Source organism: Scomber scombrus, chromosome 7, assembly GCF_963691925.1.
Source record: "Scomber scombrus chromosome 7, fScoSco1.1, whole genome shotgun sequence".
Taxonomy (NCBI): domain Eukaryota; kingdom Metazoa; phylum Chordata; class Actinopteri; order Scombriformes; family Scombridae; genus Scomber; species Scomber scombrus.
In genome coordinates, this window is record NC_084976.1 from 25,021,757 (window position 1) to 25,042,942 (window position 21,186).

Consider the following 21,186-nt stretch of genomic DNA (forward strand, 5'->3'; position numbering starts at 1 on the left):
AACAAAACACATAAGGGGGATAGTTAGGATGAGTAGAGTTCAAAATGCTACCTCAGTGATAATGCTTATGAGCAAATTAATAGTCCTTATCTTCTATTTCAGTAATTTGATGCACAAAAAAAAAAAAAAGGATTAGCTAAATACACAAAAATATAATATTCTTCATGTAATACGCGGGTAAGAGGGAAATCCTGACAGCTTATGCATGTTTTCCAATATTAGATATGAAAACTAATTTTTTAACTAGTGCTTCCCCACATGCTGAGTTTAACTGTAATTGTGTGTCTCACAGCAGTGAAATCTGTAATTGGACCATCTGTTCATAGGAGAATGTTGCCCCCCCCCTCCTGAGTCAGACTGTCCCAGCTGCCATGGGGATTTGAACCAACAATTTTCTATTACAGATGAACTACCTGTCCATGTGTAAAGCTATTACTCCCCCTCCAGAAATGGGGACACACCCGAGTTTGGGCCATTTTCTGAAAGATCACTGCTGCCCTCTCATGGTTACAACACACATTACACACATTACGGCTCAGCACTGTAGTGCAGAAGGATTTGGTTACTGCATCCTTTAGAGCCAGGTAATGATGATAAGAATGAAAAAACAAATCCTACCTGTGTAGTTTCTGTCGTCTTTGGCAGGCAAAAAGAAGAAAAACAGAACAATCTATTAGAAATATAATTCAGGTTGAAAAAGAACAAATACATAGAAGAGAATGGATCATTCTGCATCAGCATTTAATACATTTTAAAGATAGTAATAGTAAGTAATTTTATAATCATTTTATAATAATTTAGTGGAAATTTAGTGGAGTTATTTGCAGATATTTAACAATTACACTTTTTAGGGCATTCCAAAGAAAGGGTGGTGCAATTTGGAACATATCATAAGAAAAAAACAAAAAATTCACACGTAGTTTTTTGCCAAAATTCCTAATAAATTTGGCTGTTGTGTCTTTCTCTATTCTCTTTCTCTAAAATTAGTATTTCTAGCCGTGCTTCTTTGCAAGGGTTATGTGATTAGTAGTATTGTACAGCACTGTTAAGAGTCTAATTTATTCTTTCTTTCTCTAATCTTTGCAAAAACAACCCGAATATATTATTTTTTTGTTGTAATTTGTACCAAATTGCACCACCTTCTCTGTAAAATGTCCTGAAATGAACTGTGAAATAGCTGGAAATTACTCAGAAAATACCCAGGAAATGTGTGTAAAATTAAGGGCTCCGTAAAATTAAGCATTACCAAAGCAAATCTGCTGTTTTTAAATGATTAAGTCACCTTTACAGACTACAATTTGCTTGAGGGTTGGTGCAGCAAAGTTTAAAATTCAAATGATTTCTTCCCACTAGATGGCAGTGACACAACACTGGTGTGAAATGCACTAAATGTAGGTTTATGCTGAGCAGTGAAGTCTGGCAGGAGGTCCCTAACTGTGGTAGGTATTATGTAATCTCATGAAATTTCACATGGATATTTAAATGTCACAGAAAGAACTTTAAAATCTCATGTATTTAAATACCATAGGTGGTATAGAGAATCTTACACTGACACTGTAGGAGATTTAAACAATACAAGTTAGTATTTATACACTATGGAGCATGGATACGTTATTTATACAGCCTGCTTTCAGATGCCCATGCCAACTGTGCTGATAATTCCTCTTTCATCCTTTTTTAATACTACCATTCCCATAGCAACTTTATAGGTTGCCATGCCAACTCCTCTGATAACCAGTTGGCGATCTCATTTTTTAGCAGATCTTCGTTTCATCTATGTTTTGCCCCCCCTCCGAATCCTTGTTTATTTGCACTAATTTGGACAAATCCTTTTAGACAGTAGACATGCCAACTGTTGTAACTGAGAACTCTCCCTTGGGTGTCATTCCTATCACGAACCACCAACACTTTAATATAATATTAATTCAGTATTTATCCTGTCCATGGTTTTGAGTGGCATATCGTTCATTTTACCTGCCTGTGCCAGTGGTACAGATTATATTCCGTGGGATACACTCTTATTGGTTGGATCATTTATTTCCTAGCAACCCTGATCCACCTTTGGGAGAGCAGGTGTTTGTGATTATCTTTCATCTTTAAAGCCTTATGTTCCCATTTTTTGGGGCAGACTGCAAAAGCCAAGTGAGTCATATCTATGTGATGAAATGGCACTAGATGTGTTTTGTCTATTTGATTACATTGTACATTTCAGCCAAAAAGAAGCAGTCAGGAGTTTAAATATGTTTACTAGGACTGCAACTAACAATTATGATTAATTAGTAGATTCTTTTCTCTGTGAAAGAATTCATCATTTTGACTATAAAATGTCACAAAATAGTAAAAGATGCTCATCGTAATATACTAGAAGCCGAGGAGATGTCTTTAAATCGCTTGTTTTATCCCACCAACTCAAATATATTCAGTTTAGTTTATGGGATGATGACATATTAAAGGAAGAACTGATATAAAGTGTCTTAGTAAGATGTTCAGCCACCACATGCTGCCACATTGATTCTACAAGTTCAATCTTCCAAAAGATATTCCTTCATTTGGTGGTTTTGATGATGGTGGTGGAGAGTGCTATTTAACAAATTGGTCCAAAATCTCTCAGTTACGTTGATATCTGGTACCTGTGAAGGCCATAGTATTTGATTCACGTCATTTTCATACATATTAAACCATGCAGTGACCCCTCGTGCCCTATAGATGGGGGCCCTGTCATCTTGGAAGAGACCACTGCCATCAGGATAGAAATATCTCATCACAGGATAAAGGTGATCACTGAGAACAACTTTGTATTGATTTGCAGTGACGCTTGCCTCTGAAGGGGACAAGTGGATGCAAACCATGCCAGCAAAATGCTCCCACAGCATTACAGAGCCACCAGATCCCCTCACAGTAGGGGTCAAGAATTCAGACCTGTACCGATTATTCCTTTAATTTGTCATCAGTCTGTATCACAACCAAAAGCATAAAATCCTCACATTTTAGAAGCTCGGACCAAAATGCTTCATGAGATCATTGATTTTCTTTTATTCAGTTAAACAACTAATTGTTTCAGCTCTAAAATGTACAGGAAATCTTTAAAAATATATATATATTAAATATTTTCCACAGTGGTATAACCTCCAGTCTGATTTCTCCAAAACAACTAATCACCTGTAGTAATAAAAGAAACATCTTAACCTTAAAGAGAGTAAATAGTTTGTTACTTGTTATAATTGATTTGTTATGATGGATGAGAGGAATGTTTGCCAACACTGATTGTGCACCGGATTATCTTTGCTAGCTTAAAGGGGATATATTATGCACATATCCAGGTGTATATTTTTTATCTGGGGATTTACTGGAGTATATTTGCAGGATTTACAGTTTAAAAACTTTTTTATCTTATACTGACCCTTTATACAGGGTTAGGGTTCAGCATCTTGTACTGATTGGCCGACTCTCGGAGGCTGCCCTTCGACAGACATCCATCTGCTCCAGAGTCCACGTCAACAAACCGTGAAACAAACTATAGTGTAGTATTGAACGACTTTTTCTTGTTCTTTACTCGAATTGTCAATCTCTCAATTACATCCATACATGTTCAAGCCGAAGTCCGATCCAAAATCGGAGACCACTTGAACAACACATGGAAAACCCTTAGCAACAAAAACTGTGTAACGGACGGCCCTTTATGAGCATGTGAAATGATCTGACGTCAGCTTGTTGACAAGCCATCACAAACCAAGAGTTCAGGGCAGATTGAAACTCTGCTTTTTTTCTTACAGGGAACATTTCTACATATGTTTACCTCAAGTTTTGGAACTTTGACCATATTTAACATCCAACATCAGACATCAGAACAGTATATAAATAACATAAAACCACAAAAAAACACAATATGTCCCCTTTCACTAGTTCCAGACTGGCTGCAATAACAGTATAAATGTATTTTATTCCTTTTTGTGTTGTAAAACAGTCACTTAGTCTTCCAGTCACACTGGCTGAGATACTCACAGAGGCAGGTAGGTTTAGGTGCATCCCACTTGCCCAGTTTAGTGCAATGGCTGATGTTTCTGCCCTCCAGGATGAAGCCGGCGTGGCAGCTGTAATGGAGCACTGTCCCTTCCACTGGTGGCCCGGGGGGCTTCACCGCCACCCGGCCGTTCTCCAGCGATGTCCATACCCGCGGACACAGCAGCACTGGGAAACCAGAAAGAGCACAAAGTTAGAAAAAAGTAGTTACATAATTAAAGGACAGTGAAGTTTTAGCAACACATATATATTTCAGAGATAGACAGGAGGAGGAATAATCTTACACGATGTGTCAAAGCCAAAGCAAGGGCACAGGTTAGCTAACTGGCAAACTTTAACAGCAGTAATATTTCATCTATTTACACATCCAGCAAACACAGAGCAACATTAGCATTCATTTGGAGATGAACATAAGTCCAAATTTCACTTTTCTTTTAGCTCTGACCTGATCTCAACTAACTCCTGAGGGAAATATCTTGCTCTTTAGCCGATAAATGCTCCACTGTATGTTATACAGCTCAGCTTGTAGCGGCACAGAGCTGAGATTCAATATGAAATGCCCACTTGTCAGCATTCAAACCTAATTCCTCTCAACGTTATGTCCCATCTGTTCTTCTTACTTCACTTGGAAATACATCACACTACAGCAGTTAGATACTCTCAAAATGCTGTTTCATCTGGACTTCAAACCAAAAACAATGAGCGTTCACTCACTTCTACACTATGTAGAGCTAAGGAGAACTGCAGTCAGGTTATAATTGTTTGTGGTCCCCAAGACTGACATTAGTTCAGCTTTTAAATCATTTCTATGAGAATATCATTAGTTTTGTGAGTGTTTGCCATAAGACTTCAAGTTAGATGAAAGGTTAGCGCTGTTAGCAAACACTCCTGCCACAGTGACAAAGGCAGTAAACAAAAAGCTTCAAGGTTATTCATCTCCTCTGATAATTACTGCTGCTGCTGCAAATGCCATGGAGTAGCAAAAAAATATACACCTCAACAGGCTACAGATGAAGTCTGAACAAGTATTAGAGTAAATATAACAGAATACAAATGAGTGACGAGGGAAAAATATTAAACCAGCGTCTGAGGCTGAGGTCTAAATTGATTTATCTTGTGAGATTATGTCTGCCTGTTGAGGAGCTTTACCTCTGAGAAATGTTTACATATGTTGATGGGTTGTGTTCAGATAGTAGGCTATGGATATATCTCTAAATTGTCCTGCACATAGATTTTACCCAAATACAACACAGACATAATATAATGCAAACTGGATGAAGCTAGAAAGTCCTAAAAACTGTAACCTCCACTACTCTATGAAGCCTCTCAACTTGCATATAGACACATTCTGTTTTACAGTAATAAATAAATGAGGCTACATAAACTCTCAAATTGGCCCACTTTGTGGTGTTAACTTGCAGTACTACAGCCTCCATGTGGTATAGTATTTGTCTTCCTCATTTTATTTCCCGACAAAATGGCTGAGCTCATTAATATAATTCTGTTTAGCTGCAGAGTTTGTTGAATCTTCCTTCCAGCATGTAATAAAACTCCAATCTGCACATTGCAGCTTGCGCTCTTACATAAGCCAGAAAAAAGAAAAATCCTGCTTTAGAGAATGCACTCTTGGGAAAAAACAAATTCCACTGATGTTAAATGTGAACCGAAATAACAAAAACAGAGAAAACAGAGTAAAAGGGGGATTTGATTGGATCGCTGGCCTTATTTTCTGAGTAGAAACACCATTCAGGTTTCAGATGCCCATTAAGAAAATGTTGGCTTGTAGTTTCAAACAAGAACAAACAGTTTTGAACCATGTAGAAACAGTAAACAACTTCAATACTATAAAAATAATTAAATACACACCATATGGATAGAACAAATTGCGTATGAGCTCCTTTATTCTTAAACAATAATCTAAATATAGTACAAACCCAGACTATCCTCTATGGAGATATTAGAGATAATTTAGCATTTATATTGATTAGTTTACTGCATTTAATCAAACACACATCCAGAATGTAGAGACATAAAACTTAACTGAATGTTAGTGATCAGAAACCTCTCAGTCTCAAATGTCCACACCTGAATCAGCTCCATTTGTTCTTCCTTGTATCCATTTTGTTTGTCATTGTCTTTTATTTATTTTATTTTATTCTATTTTTTTATTCATTAGAATTGTTTTATCACTACATTTTTCTATTTTTAATTTCTTGTGTGCATTAGGTTTGATTTACTGTTTTACTGTTTATTGTTATCATTAGCTTGTCGGTCATCTGCGAAGCACTGTCAATTGCACACACCTGTATAGACGGTGCTATACAAATAAAGGTTTGATGGATTGATTGGCTGGTTCACTGTTGAGGACCTTCAGATAAGCTTAAGAGCTCAAAAAAAGCCAATATGTGGTCAAATACACTGTTACACAATACACAAGAGAGATTTTACTGGTATTCATTTATCAATATTTACTAGATGATAACGCCTCTAAACTGTAACTTTTACAGGCATGATAATGTCAGTAATATCCCTCTCCTAATTTTAATTTCACTTCAGTGCTACATCAATTATTTAAATTAATTAAGAGTGTGTAGGTTTGAGTGGCATCTAGCGGTAAGATTGCAGCTTGTAACCAACTGGGTACCCCTCCCCTTCCAAGCATGTAGTAAACTGACCACAAAACTCATGAAAATCAGTGTTTAGGTTTGTCCGTTCTGGGCTACTGTAGAAACATGGTGGTGCAACATGGTGGGCTCTGTGGAAGAGGACCATTTGAAAATGATGTGGAAGACAAGAACTAAACCAGATGAAATCATAGTACACTTAATGGTGAAATGGGAACCCACAACAGTACAAGACTGTGGATTCATTCCATGTAAGCTCCACTTAAGGTTGCATTACTTTACCTTACTGTGGATTTTAATGTTACTACTGCAAAGGGTAAAAATAACTTCAATCATTAAGTGAGAGTGAAGGTTCCACAGTATTTCGCACTTTCCTTCTGTGTGTAGTGCAACTGGGAAGGTGATAATGCGCTGTCAAAACAACTGAGATGTTATAACTGTAACTGTGGTTTTAATTTGTTATTAATTAGGAGCGTGTTGCATATCATACCCCTCTGTCTCCCCCTTGTTTTCTGTCTGCTTCCTCACGATCAGCGAAAAACAGAAATGCCCAGAGATATACTATAATATACTATAAATAACTTTGTTGTTGATCAGCCAGATAAGGCATGTTATTATACAAAAGGATTTGGAGAAATAAGACTTTGTGATAATGTAAGGGGAAGGAAGAGGGACAGGGTAAAAGGAAAGAGAATTAGACCATAAAAAGGACTTACAACATCTGCTGTGGTGCGTAATGTCCGTCCAAGTGCCGTTGGGTAAACACTTCCTGACCTTGGGTCCCACAATCACCCGGTTTCCTCTGCAGATGTATTCTATCTCATAATCCACTGGCAGGATCTGCACACTGCGGATCTGTAAGAGAAACACGGACGCAGAGAGATTTGGAGAAGAAGAGACCGCAATTAAAGCTTGATTGATGCTCTCTCATACCAGTTTTTATCATTAAGTTAGGGACCCACTTCATTCTGTCTCTATGGTGCCATATGGCTCTGACAATAAAGCTAAGCTACGGAGAATATTGCATAGCAATATTGTCTGAATTGATGCGCTGTCACACTTTGAACAACACATTCACTCTGTTGGGAAAGGAAGGAAATGTGTGTGTGTGTTTGTGCTTCAATTTCATGTGTGCATACATTCAGAGTGGTGCAAAGAAAAAGAATGTATTGAAAGACTCAGTTGTACAGGTTTTGGACCTTTTCACCCTCGAAACTGCATCAAAAATCTCCTCTCTGACTTATTATACTGCTTTCTGCAGTATAAGATTCTATCTTGTGATGTTTAAATGAACATAAAGTCAGTTTTACCATACTACAGATAGTGCTGCAAACCGTATGATATGAAGATTAGACACAATTTATTTTTGTTGTTTTATTTGTCATTTACAATATAAACTAATTCACAGGTGAGCCAAAAGTTAAGGGGTACTACAGTGATTTAGTATTGCACTTCCATAAATTCACAGGATTTAAAAGAGATTAACAGATTAACCTCTTAAACCTCTCTGACCGGCCATTGGGTCAGTCAGTATAAATTCATGCTGTGCAGACACACATTGCTCAAAGCTTTATTTTTTATTTTTTCTAGTGCAGATCCAAAAGTTTACACAGTAATCAAATAGGTCAGATCAGACTTAAGTTTGGGGAAAAAGTGTGTAAATTGTGTGAATCACACATCTAAAGCATTTACATGTGATGGTATGATGCAGCCATAAAAACATGAAGTCTTTAGCTTGAATATTTCACTAAAGTAAACATGATATAGCATCAGTGAAGAGGTGGAACAGGTTGATACATAATATATATTAATCTATCAGACTGTGGAATTAAATTATTTTACAGCCTTAAACCTTTTAAGTGGAAAGGGGGAAACTCTAAACTAGCTGTTCCTGTTGCATTTTACTGTATCCCATGGTCTTTATCAGTGAATGGAAGGGGAGTAAACTCGATGCATACTGTGAAATACAGTTGAACGCACAGGAAAAAGTGAGTAACTGAAGCTTGAGTTAAGGATATTTTTGTCAAACTACAGTACTGTTTCATACTAAACATATGTCAACAGGTTAATAAGTGTTTAATAAACTTAAAACTATAAGGGAAAACAAAAGGATGAAAACCTGATGTTAAAGGTTTGACAAAAGATGATTAACTCAAGATCTTCTTACCACCTTTTCCCATGTCTTTCAAACTCGGCACTCTAAGGTTATAAAACAAGTTTTTTCCATTAATAATGTGTAAATATGTAGTCTTTCCCAAGAACAGCTGGTATAACCCTGATGACTTTGCAAGGTTTGTTTTTCTCCCAGATTTGAAAAAGCTCCTTTGAGTTGATCTGTTTTACCGGACAGTTCACAGTTGAACGAGACGTGGAAAGATCAGAGTAAGAGCTGGACGTCATGTGACAAAGGTTTGGAGATGGCAGCTGATCCAGGACATTAATTAATTAGCACATGAGCCATTAGAGCCAGCAGGTTGTTATGTAGCTACTGATTGTGTATGACATGTCAAAATGTAATAAAAATGTTCCTCCAATTACATTTTCAACACATTAAACTATATTTTGATAAGTAGTAACACGAGGACCTTTTGATGGATGATGTAATAAAATGTCAGCCGATAATTTGACATCATTAATCAACATTATTAGTATTACATTATTAGCTACAATATACCCACATCATATGAAGAACTAAATATCAGCTAATAATGTATTTATGACTAATGGTGACTAAATGTATTACATTTTCAATTCAATTAGGTGGAAATTACATTAATCAGCAGACACAGTGTTAGCTGTTAAATTTCTACAATACGGTGTGTGAAAATCTTCACGCTAACTGCGGTTAAAGGTGTTTGATTTGACAGCCGAGGCTCTCTAATTAAGATCTGGTGCAGTATCAGCATCCTCTGTACCTGCTCTTGTGTCAGGCCTCTGTAGCGGATACCCCCATCCCTGGGAGGCCGAATGATGGCACAGCCTGGATGAAGAAAAAAAGAGAGAAAAGGGAAGAAGAGTTAGGGAAGAAGGAAACATAGCAGAGACAGAGAGCTCTGTCTCCCGATAATGTACATAGATTACAGCAACGTGATATATTGTAGATTTAACTGACGCCTTCCTCACTGCACAAATAACAGCTCTTCATTCAGGTCACTTTGCAATCTCTGTGGAGTTACTTCTGTACATTAATGCATATTGTAAACACACACACACACACACACAAAGATTCATGCATGTACGCAATCACAAATACACACAAATTACCTCCAGTTGATGAATTATGTATGGGCACAACGAGAGATGGAAGAGCATAGAGAATAATCAGCAACAATAGCCGTGCCATCTCTGGATCTGAAAGAGAAGAAAGAAAGAGACAGAGAGAGAGAGAGAGAGAGAGAGGTTTTACAAGAAAGTAGGAAAGTGTGACGGAGAAATTAAGGGTTTTAGAAAATGACAGAAGAGGAAACAAGAGACAAAAGGAGAAAAGGGGTATCTGAGAAAATATTCTTACAGTATTCAGGCTGCACTACAGTCATTTTCGGATCACTGCTGTCCTCCTAAAAAGGATGCATCAACTTTTCTTGTCAAAAAAAGCTCCCTTTTCAACCTACCTGAGTGTGCATAGAGAGGATGAGCAGCACTATGAGCCCACTTTTCTCTGCTTCTATTTGTATTTACAGTTTAGACAGCTCAGGTTCAGCTGATAGCCAGCTTTGCTTCATTTCAAAGGAGCTGTATACAAGGTTTCAGCTGAGGTTTTGATGGCTCATGCTGATATTTTTTGCAAAGAGGTTGCCCATAGAAAACATTTTGCACCCAGACAGAGTCAATAAATGTGAGAGTTTTCTCAGTATAATGGTGGAAAAGTACCCAGAGCAGCTTTAAGACTGGGCACAAAAGCTCTCTATTGCGAGGCAGAAAGGTGCTTTTTAGATGTGTTGACAGCTTTTAAAGGCTGAATTTAAGATTGAGTCAGTAAATAATATATGTCACGTCAACAAAACAAATAAATATTGTCCCAATTTGAACAGGTTAGGTGAATAATCCTGCTTAAGTCCACCTGCATATCAGGGATGGTAAAAATGACACTTACCTGTCCCACTGACGGCCTAACATGCAGATTTCACAAGTACAGAATGAGTGTGCTATGCAAACCAGCAAAAAGTCAAAAAGACCCTTGTGTCCCGTGAACCTCAGCACCTCGAGTGCTGGCAGGCAGGGAAACACACACACACACACACACACACACACAAACCATACACAACAGTATCGAAGATAAACGATCTATATTTAGCTGCTCATTTGCAGTTTTGAATAATAAATGTTGCTTTATGAGGCTGTCACACATGCACAAACATAAGCACATCCATACACCCTCACACTTAACAAGGCAGTAAGGGTGTGGAGTGTGTGTGTGTGCGTGTCTTTTTTTTGGGGGGGGGGGGCATACCAAAGCAAAGTACCACAATGAGAGACAGATGGCAGCGAAGTTCGCTTGTGGGAGACAGACAGAAGACTCTGCTGGATACTCCATTAGCATTATCCAGTGTATTTTAGAGTTCACTGACAAGAAGCATGCAGGAGGTAGACACCACCACTACAGTGTGTGTGTGTGTGTGTGTGTGTGTGTGTGTGTGTGTGTGTGTGTGTGTGTGTGTGTGTGTGTGTGTGTGTGTGTGTGTGTGTGTGTGTGTGTGTGTGTGTGTGTGTAGCTACGTGTTGGTAATGTACAGTGGTGTGCAATCGTCCTGTGTAGGAAGGAGGGAGGGGAGCCAGTGGAGAGAAAAGAGGGAGAAAGAAGGACAGCCCAGCGGGAGTCATAAATATTAGCGATCACACACTGAGCCGGATGAAAGCAAACGACGTGAGTGAGTGTAGCACGGATGAGGAAGCCTAACCAGCACAAAGCCAGCTAAGTCCATCAGCAATGTGGCTGCAATGGCACTGAGCAGACAGGAGAAGGGGGCCCGTCAACTAGCCTCAAGCTTTAAATGCAATTAAGGCTTCAGCACCACGGACAGCGCCTTCACTGCTCCTAAACATTGCAGTTGCTACAAGAAGGGAAAAAAATCCACCTCCACCTATAATGTTACATACACACTGCCTACTTCTTGGTGTGTTTTTATTGCCGGAAGCTGCAATGGAAAGGATTCATCCGATCCATTCCCACACCAAGCACAGGACACACATTTTTGTTGTTGCTATTTTAAGCTCTTTGCAGGGCCACACGGGGCACATGCACACATAGACTCAGATGCTGTATTTTGTGCATGGCTGAGCATGAACTATTGAGACGTGAGGGTCACAGTAAGGGTGCCACCAACCGTATGCTGCCGGTAGTTACTTGTCGGCTGTTGACGAGGGAATCCGTGATGGCCTGTAGAGGAAGGCCGACCAGAAGACGCTCGCCCGTTTAGTCCCCATCTGAATGGGTCTCAAAAGTAGCGTCTACAATATAACATGTCACCTCCTTACACAGGCTGGATGCTTTTTTAAATAGGTGCACATTATCCTCCCGGTATTCTCTCTTTCTGAAGCGTAAAAAGGTTTAAGTGCTGACAGGATTGTGGTGGTTTCTTACAAGAGAGAACTCAAAACAAATCTGGCCTGTGCCCATCGCCAATGAATGGCTCATGCATACATAATGTGGAACGAATTTGGCATCCGTCTAGATTATCTACATGGCAAATGGAGCAATTTCTGGATAGATGTAGTCTAATATTGCGACCTACAGTAATAGTAGCATATAGCCCCCCTGAAGCAAAGCTGTAGCGTGTGTACTTACTATTAGTTTCGATGCGCTCAGTCAAGATAACAGTACGTCCTCCGGGTGGAAAGATCAGTGACGGATTATTTGGTAAAAAATATGCATCTTTACAACGATTCTTTTAATGGCTGTATTAATATGGCTATAAATGTGCAAGCTGCTCCGTGCGTAAACAGACTGTAAGAAAAACCAAACGTATCTTATTCGGGATCTTTCCACGTATTGCAGTTACGCATGGCAAAGGTAAGAAATGACAAAAATCCATACAAAAAATATACATGCACTATATACAAACGCATCCCCGTAAACGACGAAACACCGATTCACCACACTCTCCTCCTTTTTTTCCTCTCCCCCCCTCCCTCTCTACAATCTTGGGCTAATTCACGACGTCATGATGGAGACGCACCGTGCGTAACAGTCCCTTGCTCACGCATTTATCTGTTTTTTTTCACCCTCTCTCTCTCCCCCCTCCTCCTCATCCTCCCTTCTTCTTCTTCCCCAAGATGAAACACGCTCAGGTCTAAGCTCACAACAGCGGAATATCATAATGAATCTGAAGGAGTGGAAGCTTTGGATTTATGATAAGCTTGTAGATTGATCCCACCGTGAATAATTATATCACGGCAGGAAGACTAGACACGGGTGGAGGTGCAGATATGGCGTTGTGGTATTAACAGTTACTACATTGCAAAGCCCTTTTCTAAAGCCCTTTGGAGCTTAAGTCAACGAAGCAGCAATCAGTCATTTCTACAACACTGGTCATCTATTAATTCAAAGCCTATCTACTCTTTTATCTCCTCTTTCTGTCTTTACCACCATTCTCCTGCTCTGCCATCTATTGAGATCAGCATCCTGCTTCATATTTATATATCTGCTGAATAATTGAAACAAGGCTGAGTAATACATAACCTCTCCCTCTGCCTCTCACCATCCTTCTTCCACCTCGATCCTGACTCTTGAAAGAACGCTACAGATTTTTTTTTAAACATGTGAATCGCACACCAAAAAGAAGTATGATCTGTTTTATTGATTATAGTTATGACAATGCATTAATTGGTAAACAGTTAAGTGACACCGACTACTTCACAGATGTCCTTAAAAGGGTGATGACATATCATTAAGACAGCAGTGAAATGTGAAGTGTTTCAGTTCAACTGCAACAATTAATGATTTAAATACAGAGGAGAAACTTGTTCTTCTGTACAACAAAAATGTTAAATATTCAAATCAGCAACACGTGTAACTGTACATGTCAATATTTTCCAGCTTTGTAATAATTACATACATTTACAAGTCATTTTTCGACTTTGTTTTGTTTTGCATCTCACACTTTGACAAGCAAAGTACAATAAAAAAAAGAAAAGAAAATACAGAAATCAAAATAAAAAATAAACTAAATCTTAAAGAGTGCGTGGGTGATTCAGGTTTTTCCATCTATATATATATATTTTAATGAGTTTACAGCAAAGTACAACTCAGGATTCATTTGTTATTTGTTCTGTGGCAAGGCACACTTCAAATTACGACCAGGGCAAATTAAAAAAAAAGAAAAAGAAAAAAGATTAAAAAGGCCAAAGAAATGCACTTCAACGAATGTAAACGATGTCCAAATAATACACATTTGGGAAAAGGCTTTTGCGTCTTAAGACTACAGCATATAACAGCTAAAATAAGACATGGCAGAGCTTCGTCATCTAGCTTTAATGCTGTCAATGTTCACTTTCATCACATAGCCCTACATACACGTCATAAACTGTCTATTTAAATAGCTAGCAGGAGTGCATGCTGTCAGAGTGGAAAACAGTCAAATGGAGTCGGAGACTCTCTGTCATCTACAGACTTCGCTCGCTGTATTCGTGGTTTCAGGAATTCTCAAAAAACGCATTCTCTTGTGCCAAAATAACGACTTGCAGCATTTTTACAGGACAAAAAAAAAATATATATATATATATACGGAGTGTGAACGGCAGCATGCTTTCACTCTGCGCCGACAGAGAATCGTTTTTGTCATTTCTTCCCTTAACACTAACTTGATGAGGGCGGATAGAGAGGGGGGGACCTGGTGATCCTCTACCTTGGAGGAATCACTGATGAGACCCGACATGACTTGGAAGGAGGGGTGGGGGGGTGGGGGCAACAACGACAGAGGGTTTTGCTTTCACTGCTCTCGCCAAATTAGATCAACAACTAGCCTGGGAAAGGAGGAAGTGATGCCTTTTCTAAATATGTCAGTTCAAACGAGGCTTTTAAACTTTCTCCCCTGTTCCTTCATGCTCAAGAACAATTTTTTCCCAGTTCCCTCAGAAGGAGTAGATATACAGTATACTTGTCCTGGAGGGATGTAAGCTCTGTAGATTCCTTTAGTGTTCTAACTAGGTTGCAATAACTGTGCTCAGTGTCAGCCTTAGAATAATAAGTTGTCAGTCAACGTACGTGTGCTTATTTACACCAAATATCATACACCTACAACTGGGTCACACCAGTTTTACATTTGCAGCTAATTCATGGTCTTATACTTTGGTCAGTACCGATGAGGTAGGGATACTTACCCTACTTGGACTCACTTAAAACTCACATTTTACTTTTATAAATGTTATACAGCTGTTGTATCTATGACAACCTCACAAACTGAAGCTTCGGTGGTGCTGCTTGCAGAACTGCTGATGGCGCTCTTTGGAGCTTGCTTCTATCAGCTTGTCTCTTCGATCCATCACCCCGCCTCTCTCTCTCTCCACCTCATCCCCAGTTACGCTCCCGACATCACTGAGGTTCCCGAGGTGCTCGATGGAGTCATATTTCTCCAAGTCGGAAGCGATGGTCTGCAGGCTGAAGACTGAAAGGGAATCCGACCCCGCCCGCTCCCTCTCCTTTTCGTTCTCCTTTTCCTTGTATTTCTCCACTAGATTGATGGTTGCATCCGTTCGAACTTTCTCCGTCACACCACCGCCGCAGGCTCCGCCTTCCTCCTGAACACTGATGTCAGACTCTGCTCCTACAGGGGGACTCCGCCCACCGCAGACGGAGGGGCGGCCCCCCTCGACCTGGTCCTTCCCCCTCTGAGCGTGGATCTGCTCGCTGATTTGCTCCAAGTTTCGCAGGGCGATGGAATAGCGGGTCTTCACTTTGGCCACGTGCTGTTCCAGCTCCATCACTTTGGTCTTGTTCTCCTGGAGTCACACAGAGGGCAGAAAAACTTTCATCGTCAATTTCAACATTGATTTTATGCCAACAGGAAAATAACCCCCTAGTGACCTTGAGGAAATCCATAAATTTCAGAATATATTACAGCCTTTTTTGCCAAGTCAGCAGCGTATTTACAACTCTACTAGACAGATTTTTTTTGTCAGAACGGGAAACTAGGAATGAAAGAATACAGTTTACACTGAACAGCATGCCTCCTATGTGCTCATGGTTTCACAAACACGGATAGTACTGGGCTTTGAATGTTTGAATTACCTCCAGAATGTGGTTGAACTGTGCCTTGAGCTCAAAGTAAGGTTTGGACTTCACAATGACTCTTTTGAGGGACTTCTGCAGCATCTGAACCCGAGCCTCGGCCTCCTGACAGGCGTGGGTGACGCGCATGTGCTCCCTCTCACTGCGGAGTCGCTCCTCCTCGGCTTCGTTCACCTGTGAGAGACACACAGGAGCAGAGTGTAAACACACACACACACACAAACTGGAGCTGCATTATTAACTACAAGACACAGAACTCTTTCTTTAAAATATTGTATCTACTCATTCACATATCTGACAAATACTATGAAGTTTGTAACAAAAACCACCAACAGTGAGTCAGTCCCTCTAGTTCCATCAACATCATTTTCCTCTCAAACTATTTAAGTTAAAAAGTTGTTTCTTCATCTAATACATGTAAAAAATGCTCAAATAAACCACAAGCTGACATTCATTGTTTAAGCTTCCTTGTTTTATTCATATGTCACTTGCTGCTGTGTTTTGAGACCATGTTTTAGATGCACTCTCATTTTCTTGTCCTTTCTACTTTACAGTTCCAACGTTTTACCTCACCGGAAGAAGAGCATCATCCCATTTGAGACGCAACAAACACCCCGCATCTACTGTCATCTAATGGCCCACTCAATCCTGTTCAGTGTTGTAGCATGTGTACCTCCTCCTCCTCCTCCTCCTCCTCCTCCTCCTCCTCCTCGTTACCTTGGAGGTAGCGTGGTTGAGCATCTCTTGCCACGTGGGATCCAGTGTGTTCTTTCCATCAGCCATCAGGCCCTGCTCCGCCACATAGACCATCTCCCTGGCAGCTGTGTGCATAGAAACCGCTCTCTCGTAGCTCAACGCTGCTTTCTGAGTCTCCTGCTGAGCCTGTAGAGAGAGCAGACAACCACTTACAGCTTAAAGTAGTGAAATATGACACAGACATGACCTCTTGTTCTGTTCTGCTCAATAACAATCAGATCTCTATCAGAGAACAGATAAGGAACATTTTTTACATCCTCTGGTTTCCATTTTTACGGGTCATACCTCTTTCGCAAGGCGGCGAGCTTCATAATATGGTCGTGCTTTCTCTATGCAGCTACCAAGCTGAGAGCTCTGAGCATTCAGTTTCCTGGCAGACTCTGTGAGGATCTTCCGGTACCCTGACCTAGCATCCTAGATGGGGAACGCATGAAAACGACAAGATAAGATTCATCTGTAATGGAATGACTGATTAGATTTTACACGGAAGTGAGGATGGAAGTGAGCCATCAATTCCCAGCGGACTTCAAACTACCAGCACCAATACAATTTCTATTTTAGCAGCTCTCCCTTTTTACAGACCTGATGCCTTAAAAAGATTTCAAAAACAAAATTATCATACAGATTAGCACCTCCTGGGTAGACTGATAAAATATTTAGCAGTAGAAACAGACTCTCAAGCAATTCCCAGGGTGATAGTACATGTTTTTCACAGTTCTCCTGAGTCAAAATCAAAGTGTTTCATGTGATCCGTGAAGGAAGACTGAACAAACCTCCTTAATTGGATGGAAAGTGTCTCTTTTTTTTTTTTTTTTTTTACTTACATCCAACTGCAGTTCAAGCCTGTTGATTTCTGCACTGGCTTCATTGAGGTGCTCCAACTCTTCCTGTGGGGGGGAAAAAGTAAAACAAATCATGTTCTGCTATACTGTCTTATTAACAACTGTGAAGAAATAAACTGTATAATGTACCCTTACACATAAAGTGTCAGATCCCAGTTTGTGTCTCATTTTGTGTTATTATTACTTTTAAATCGAATGTAACAAAGACGACATCATTTGAATGTAATGGTAATAAATGAAAAGCACAAACCAGTACGGTATGTATTTAACAGGCATTTTATTTGTCCTGCAATGATTAGATTAATCCATTAGTTGCCAACTAGTACATTTTGATAATCACTTGTTTTGAGTCTTTTTTTAAGAAAGAAAAATGTCCAAATTCTCTGATTGCAGCCACTTGAATGTGAATATTTTCTGAGGGAAACAGTAGACATTTTCCACCATTTTCTGACTGAAAATGGTGGAAAATGAACAAACAACTAATCTTCAAAATGGGAAAATAGTCATCAGATTAATCTATCGTGAAAATAATCGTTAGTATAGTAGCAGCTTTATATTTTACGGTGCAATGATGCCATTTTGTGCCACCTAACAAAATAATCACTTTTGAGCCGACAACAGACTTTGTGCAGATTACAGCACTTATTATCATGTGAACAACTCAATTAAACACAGGCAAAAACATCATAAAAATGTATAAATTCCAGCACACAGCTACCTTCTCCCTTTGGGATTTAACACAGTAATCCAGTATTACCCACACAAGTACCGTCAACACTAATTACAACCTGACAGATTAATATGCCTACCTGGCTGAATTTAAATAACTACTGCACTTACACAAATAGACAACCGTTGAAGAGAAACCTGGCAGGAAGATCAGTTGAGAAAAGGCCCAAAAACACCTTCGACAGTAAATCCATCCGGTGACTGATGTACAGATGCGGGCTTCATTTCACACATTTTTTGGAACTACTCAAACTCGGTTAACTATTAATTATAAAATATTCACAACGATTGAGGTACGACCACTGTTTTCAGTGTTAAAGAGGTTACAGTAGAGCTGTCAGGTAACCAATATAATTTGATACCAGTTGTAACAATGTTAGCACTAGGCCTGCTAACCTTTAAAGTATCGACCCAGATAAATCGATACCAAGTAGTAATCGAAACATCTCCCGTCAAACGATACCTGCAATCGATCCTTTTTGCACCCAGAACTAAAAAATATGACTATTTATATGGAGTTGCTCACAGCCAATCAACGCAAGCAAATTAAAATATCGTATTTTATGTAAAAATAAAATAATTTAGATGTGGAGGAGAGGCATTTTCAGCAATTTAATGCCTCTATTCACATGATGGGTATTGACTGAAATACTGGAGGAAAACTCACCAGCCTGCTTATCTTTGCTGAAAGATGTGATTTAACACATTACTCACTGAGAGGGAGGGGATATGGTATGTTATCTTAAATATAGCTTTTAGTTCACTCTATTATCATTGTTCCCAATATAATAGGTTTGAAATCTATTGTATTTTATTACAGTTCTATTTCCTGTGTGCATTAGTCTCTAATTGTTTTTCTTTTTTGGTTTTACGGTCTAAACTTGTTCTTCCAGATTATCTGCTCGTCAGTCTGTATTGCTCTAGCCTGTATGAAAGGTCTTATACAAGTAACGTTTGTTTGATTGATTGATAACAATAGTTTTTATACCCTACATCCCCTTTTAGTTGTTTGCTGTTTATGTTTTTATCTTTTTCCTTTGCAAAAATAAATGTTCAACATATAATTGCATAATATATTAGTAGTAGTAGTAGTGGTGTTTATTCAGTCATCACAACACAACAAACAGAAAAGTACTTACAGTATACAATAAGTATATAGATTCTAAATAACAGCATAAAGTAATTCATGTATGATGTTAATGACTAAAAAGCCTATCCTACATAAAATCACACATTAAATTAAGCTACCCACCAAAAAATTATAATGAAAATGAAAAAAAAAGAAACTACCTATTTCAATGTGTAACTCTCAAAAAGATGCCCTTCGTTTGAAAATCCATAGTGAGTTACACATTCTCAAATTTAAGTCAGTCTTATTCCAAAGTTTAACCCCAACAACAGATATATATCTCCTTTTAATCTCTGTGTTGGCTTTTTGGAACAGCAAACTTACAAATATCTCTTAAACCACATTTACACTCCTGTACTGACAAGAGTCTTTGTACAGTGACTTTATTTTAGCGTTGTACATTATTTGCATTATTTTAAAATAAACCAAGTCATTGAATTTTAAAACACGCGACTTCATAAACAATGGATTTGTGTGATCATAATATATGTAATTGTATTTACACACGTCAAATAAACTTAAGTTGGAAATAAGAAAGAAATAAGTGATATGCCTCCTAAAAGACAGCATCGTCCTTTTAGGTGTTATACCTGTATGATATAGTTGGAAATAAGAAAGAAATAAGTGATATTCCTCCTAAAAGATAGGCATCATCCTTTAAGGTGTTATACCTGTATGTACTAAAGTTGGAGATAAACAAGAAATAGGTAATATGCCTCCTAAAAGACAGGCATCATCCTTTTAGGTGTTATACCTGTATCCTGGGGTCCAGTTCCTCCTCGTAAGGGCTGTGTAGTTGTTCTCCCACGTTTTTTTGTTTTTCGCTCTCGCCTTCCTCACGGCTTTGCACCAAGTCCAGTGTTGCTACATTGGTTTCTGCAGCTTTGACATCCTCATCCTCACCGGGAATGTCCTCCCTCCATTCCCCGCCGTCAGACTCCCCTGACCCGGCGGGGCTCTCACGCAAATCCCCCGGCTCCATCCCGGGCCTAGAGAATTCCGCTAGCAGCAGCGTTAGCTAAGGTTAGCCTCGCCTGCAGACGTGATGGCTATTTTATCCCTCTTTAAGTCCAACCCTTAATTATAACATATACATGTAATGAAATATGAGTTAATTAAAGATAATCCCCGCAGAGTTTTGTTAAGTGTACAATCTGCCATAATAAAAATCACACCGTAAACACACGAGCCCGCCGGAGCTAGCCTAGCATGCTAAGTGGCTAACGCAGTCAGCGAGAAATTAAACAGCAAACAGGTGAGAAGAAATATCTGTCACGAGAGTAAAGGAAAAAAAGGAAACCCATCACTATGCCACTCCTGTCACGCATGTTATTGCATCACTCTTTTTTTTATCAGTTTAATCGATCATTTTAGCTAGGCTAGGCTAGGCTATGCTAGCTGTTTCGGTCTCACATCATCACTTAAAATGAAGTAAACAGCAGAATACGCGGCGCACGGGTTGGACCTGGGCGGCTGCCGTAGACAAGCACTGCACCTCAGACTATATATTATAAACTCCTCAGACACTCTTTCTCTTTCCTCAGGTCCCTTTTAATGCAGGTATGATCGATCACTCTGACTTGAAATGGACTATAAATGCAGGACACAGCCGTACACTTCCCCGTTTCCAACCTTGAGTCAGTACATTAAAAAAACCCACAAAAAAACCCCAGTAATGTTGTTGTGGTGTTTATTGTTGCCATGGCGATGAATGATGTATCACGGAAGTACTAACCAAGTTTCCAGTGATGATCATAATGAGCCCAAACCATGAATGATGTTACTGTAAGTCTAACCAAGTGGGTTTTTAAAAAAAATGCCTGAACCAAACCAGATCTTAACCATAGTGCTGCTGTCACA

General features: G+C 39.2%; 2 protein-coding genes across 2 annotated transcripts in view; both read right to left on the bottom strand.

Annotated features, from left to right (window-relative positions):
* gabbr1a (gamma-aminobutyric acid (GABA) B receptor, 1a) overlaps positions 1-9,987 on the bottom strand; it is a 70,322-nt gene extending 60,335 nt beyond the window's left edge. Inside the window, exons 1-5 of the mRNA XM_062422660.1 lie at positions 9,909-9,987; positions 9,560-9,624; positions 7,361-7,499; positions 4,003-4,188; positions 619-636 (exon numbers count right to left, since the gene is read on the bottom strand). Of these exons, the coding sequence (XP_062278644.1) occupies positions 619-636; positions 4,003-4,188; positions 7,361-7,499; positions 9,560-9,624; positions 9,909-9,987 (487 nt within the window). The remainder of the gene's footprint in view (positions 1-618; positions 637-4,002; positions 4,189-7,360; positions 7,500-9,559; positions 9,625-9,908) is intronic.
* A 3,453-nt stretch (positions 9,988-13,440) lies between these two features.
* sh3bp5la (SH3-binding domain protein 5-like, a) lies at positions 13,441-20,727 on the bottom strand. Its single transcript, XM_062423239.1, has 6 exons — positions 20,081-20,727; positions 17,451-17,513; positions 16,912-17,040; positions 16,588-16,752; positions 15,871-16,044; positions 13,441-15,581 (listed from the first exon to the last, which is right to left on the bottom strand). The coding sequence occupies exons 1-6, from the start codon at positions 20,306-20,308 to the stop codon at positions 15,036-15,038; spliced, it is 1,305 nt and encodes a 434-aa protein (XP_062279223.1). The 5' UTR covers positions 20,309-20,727; the 3' UTR covers positions 13,441-15,035.
* Between the last annotated feature and the right edge of the window lie 459 nt (positions 20,728-21,186).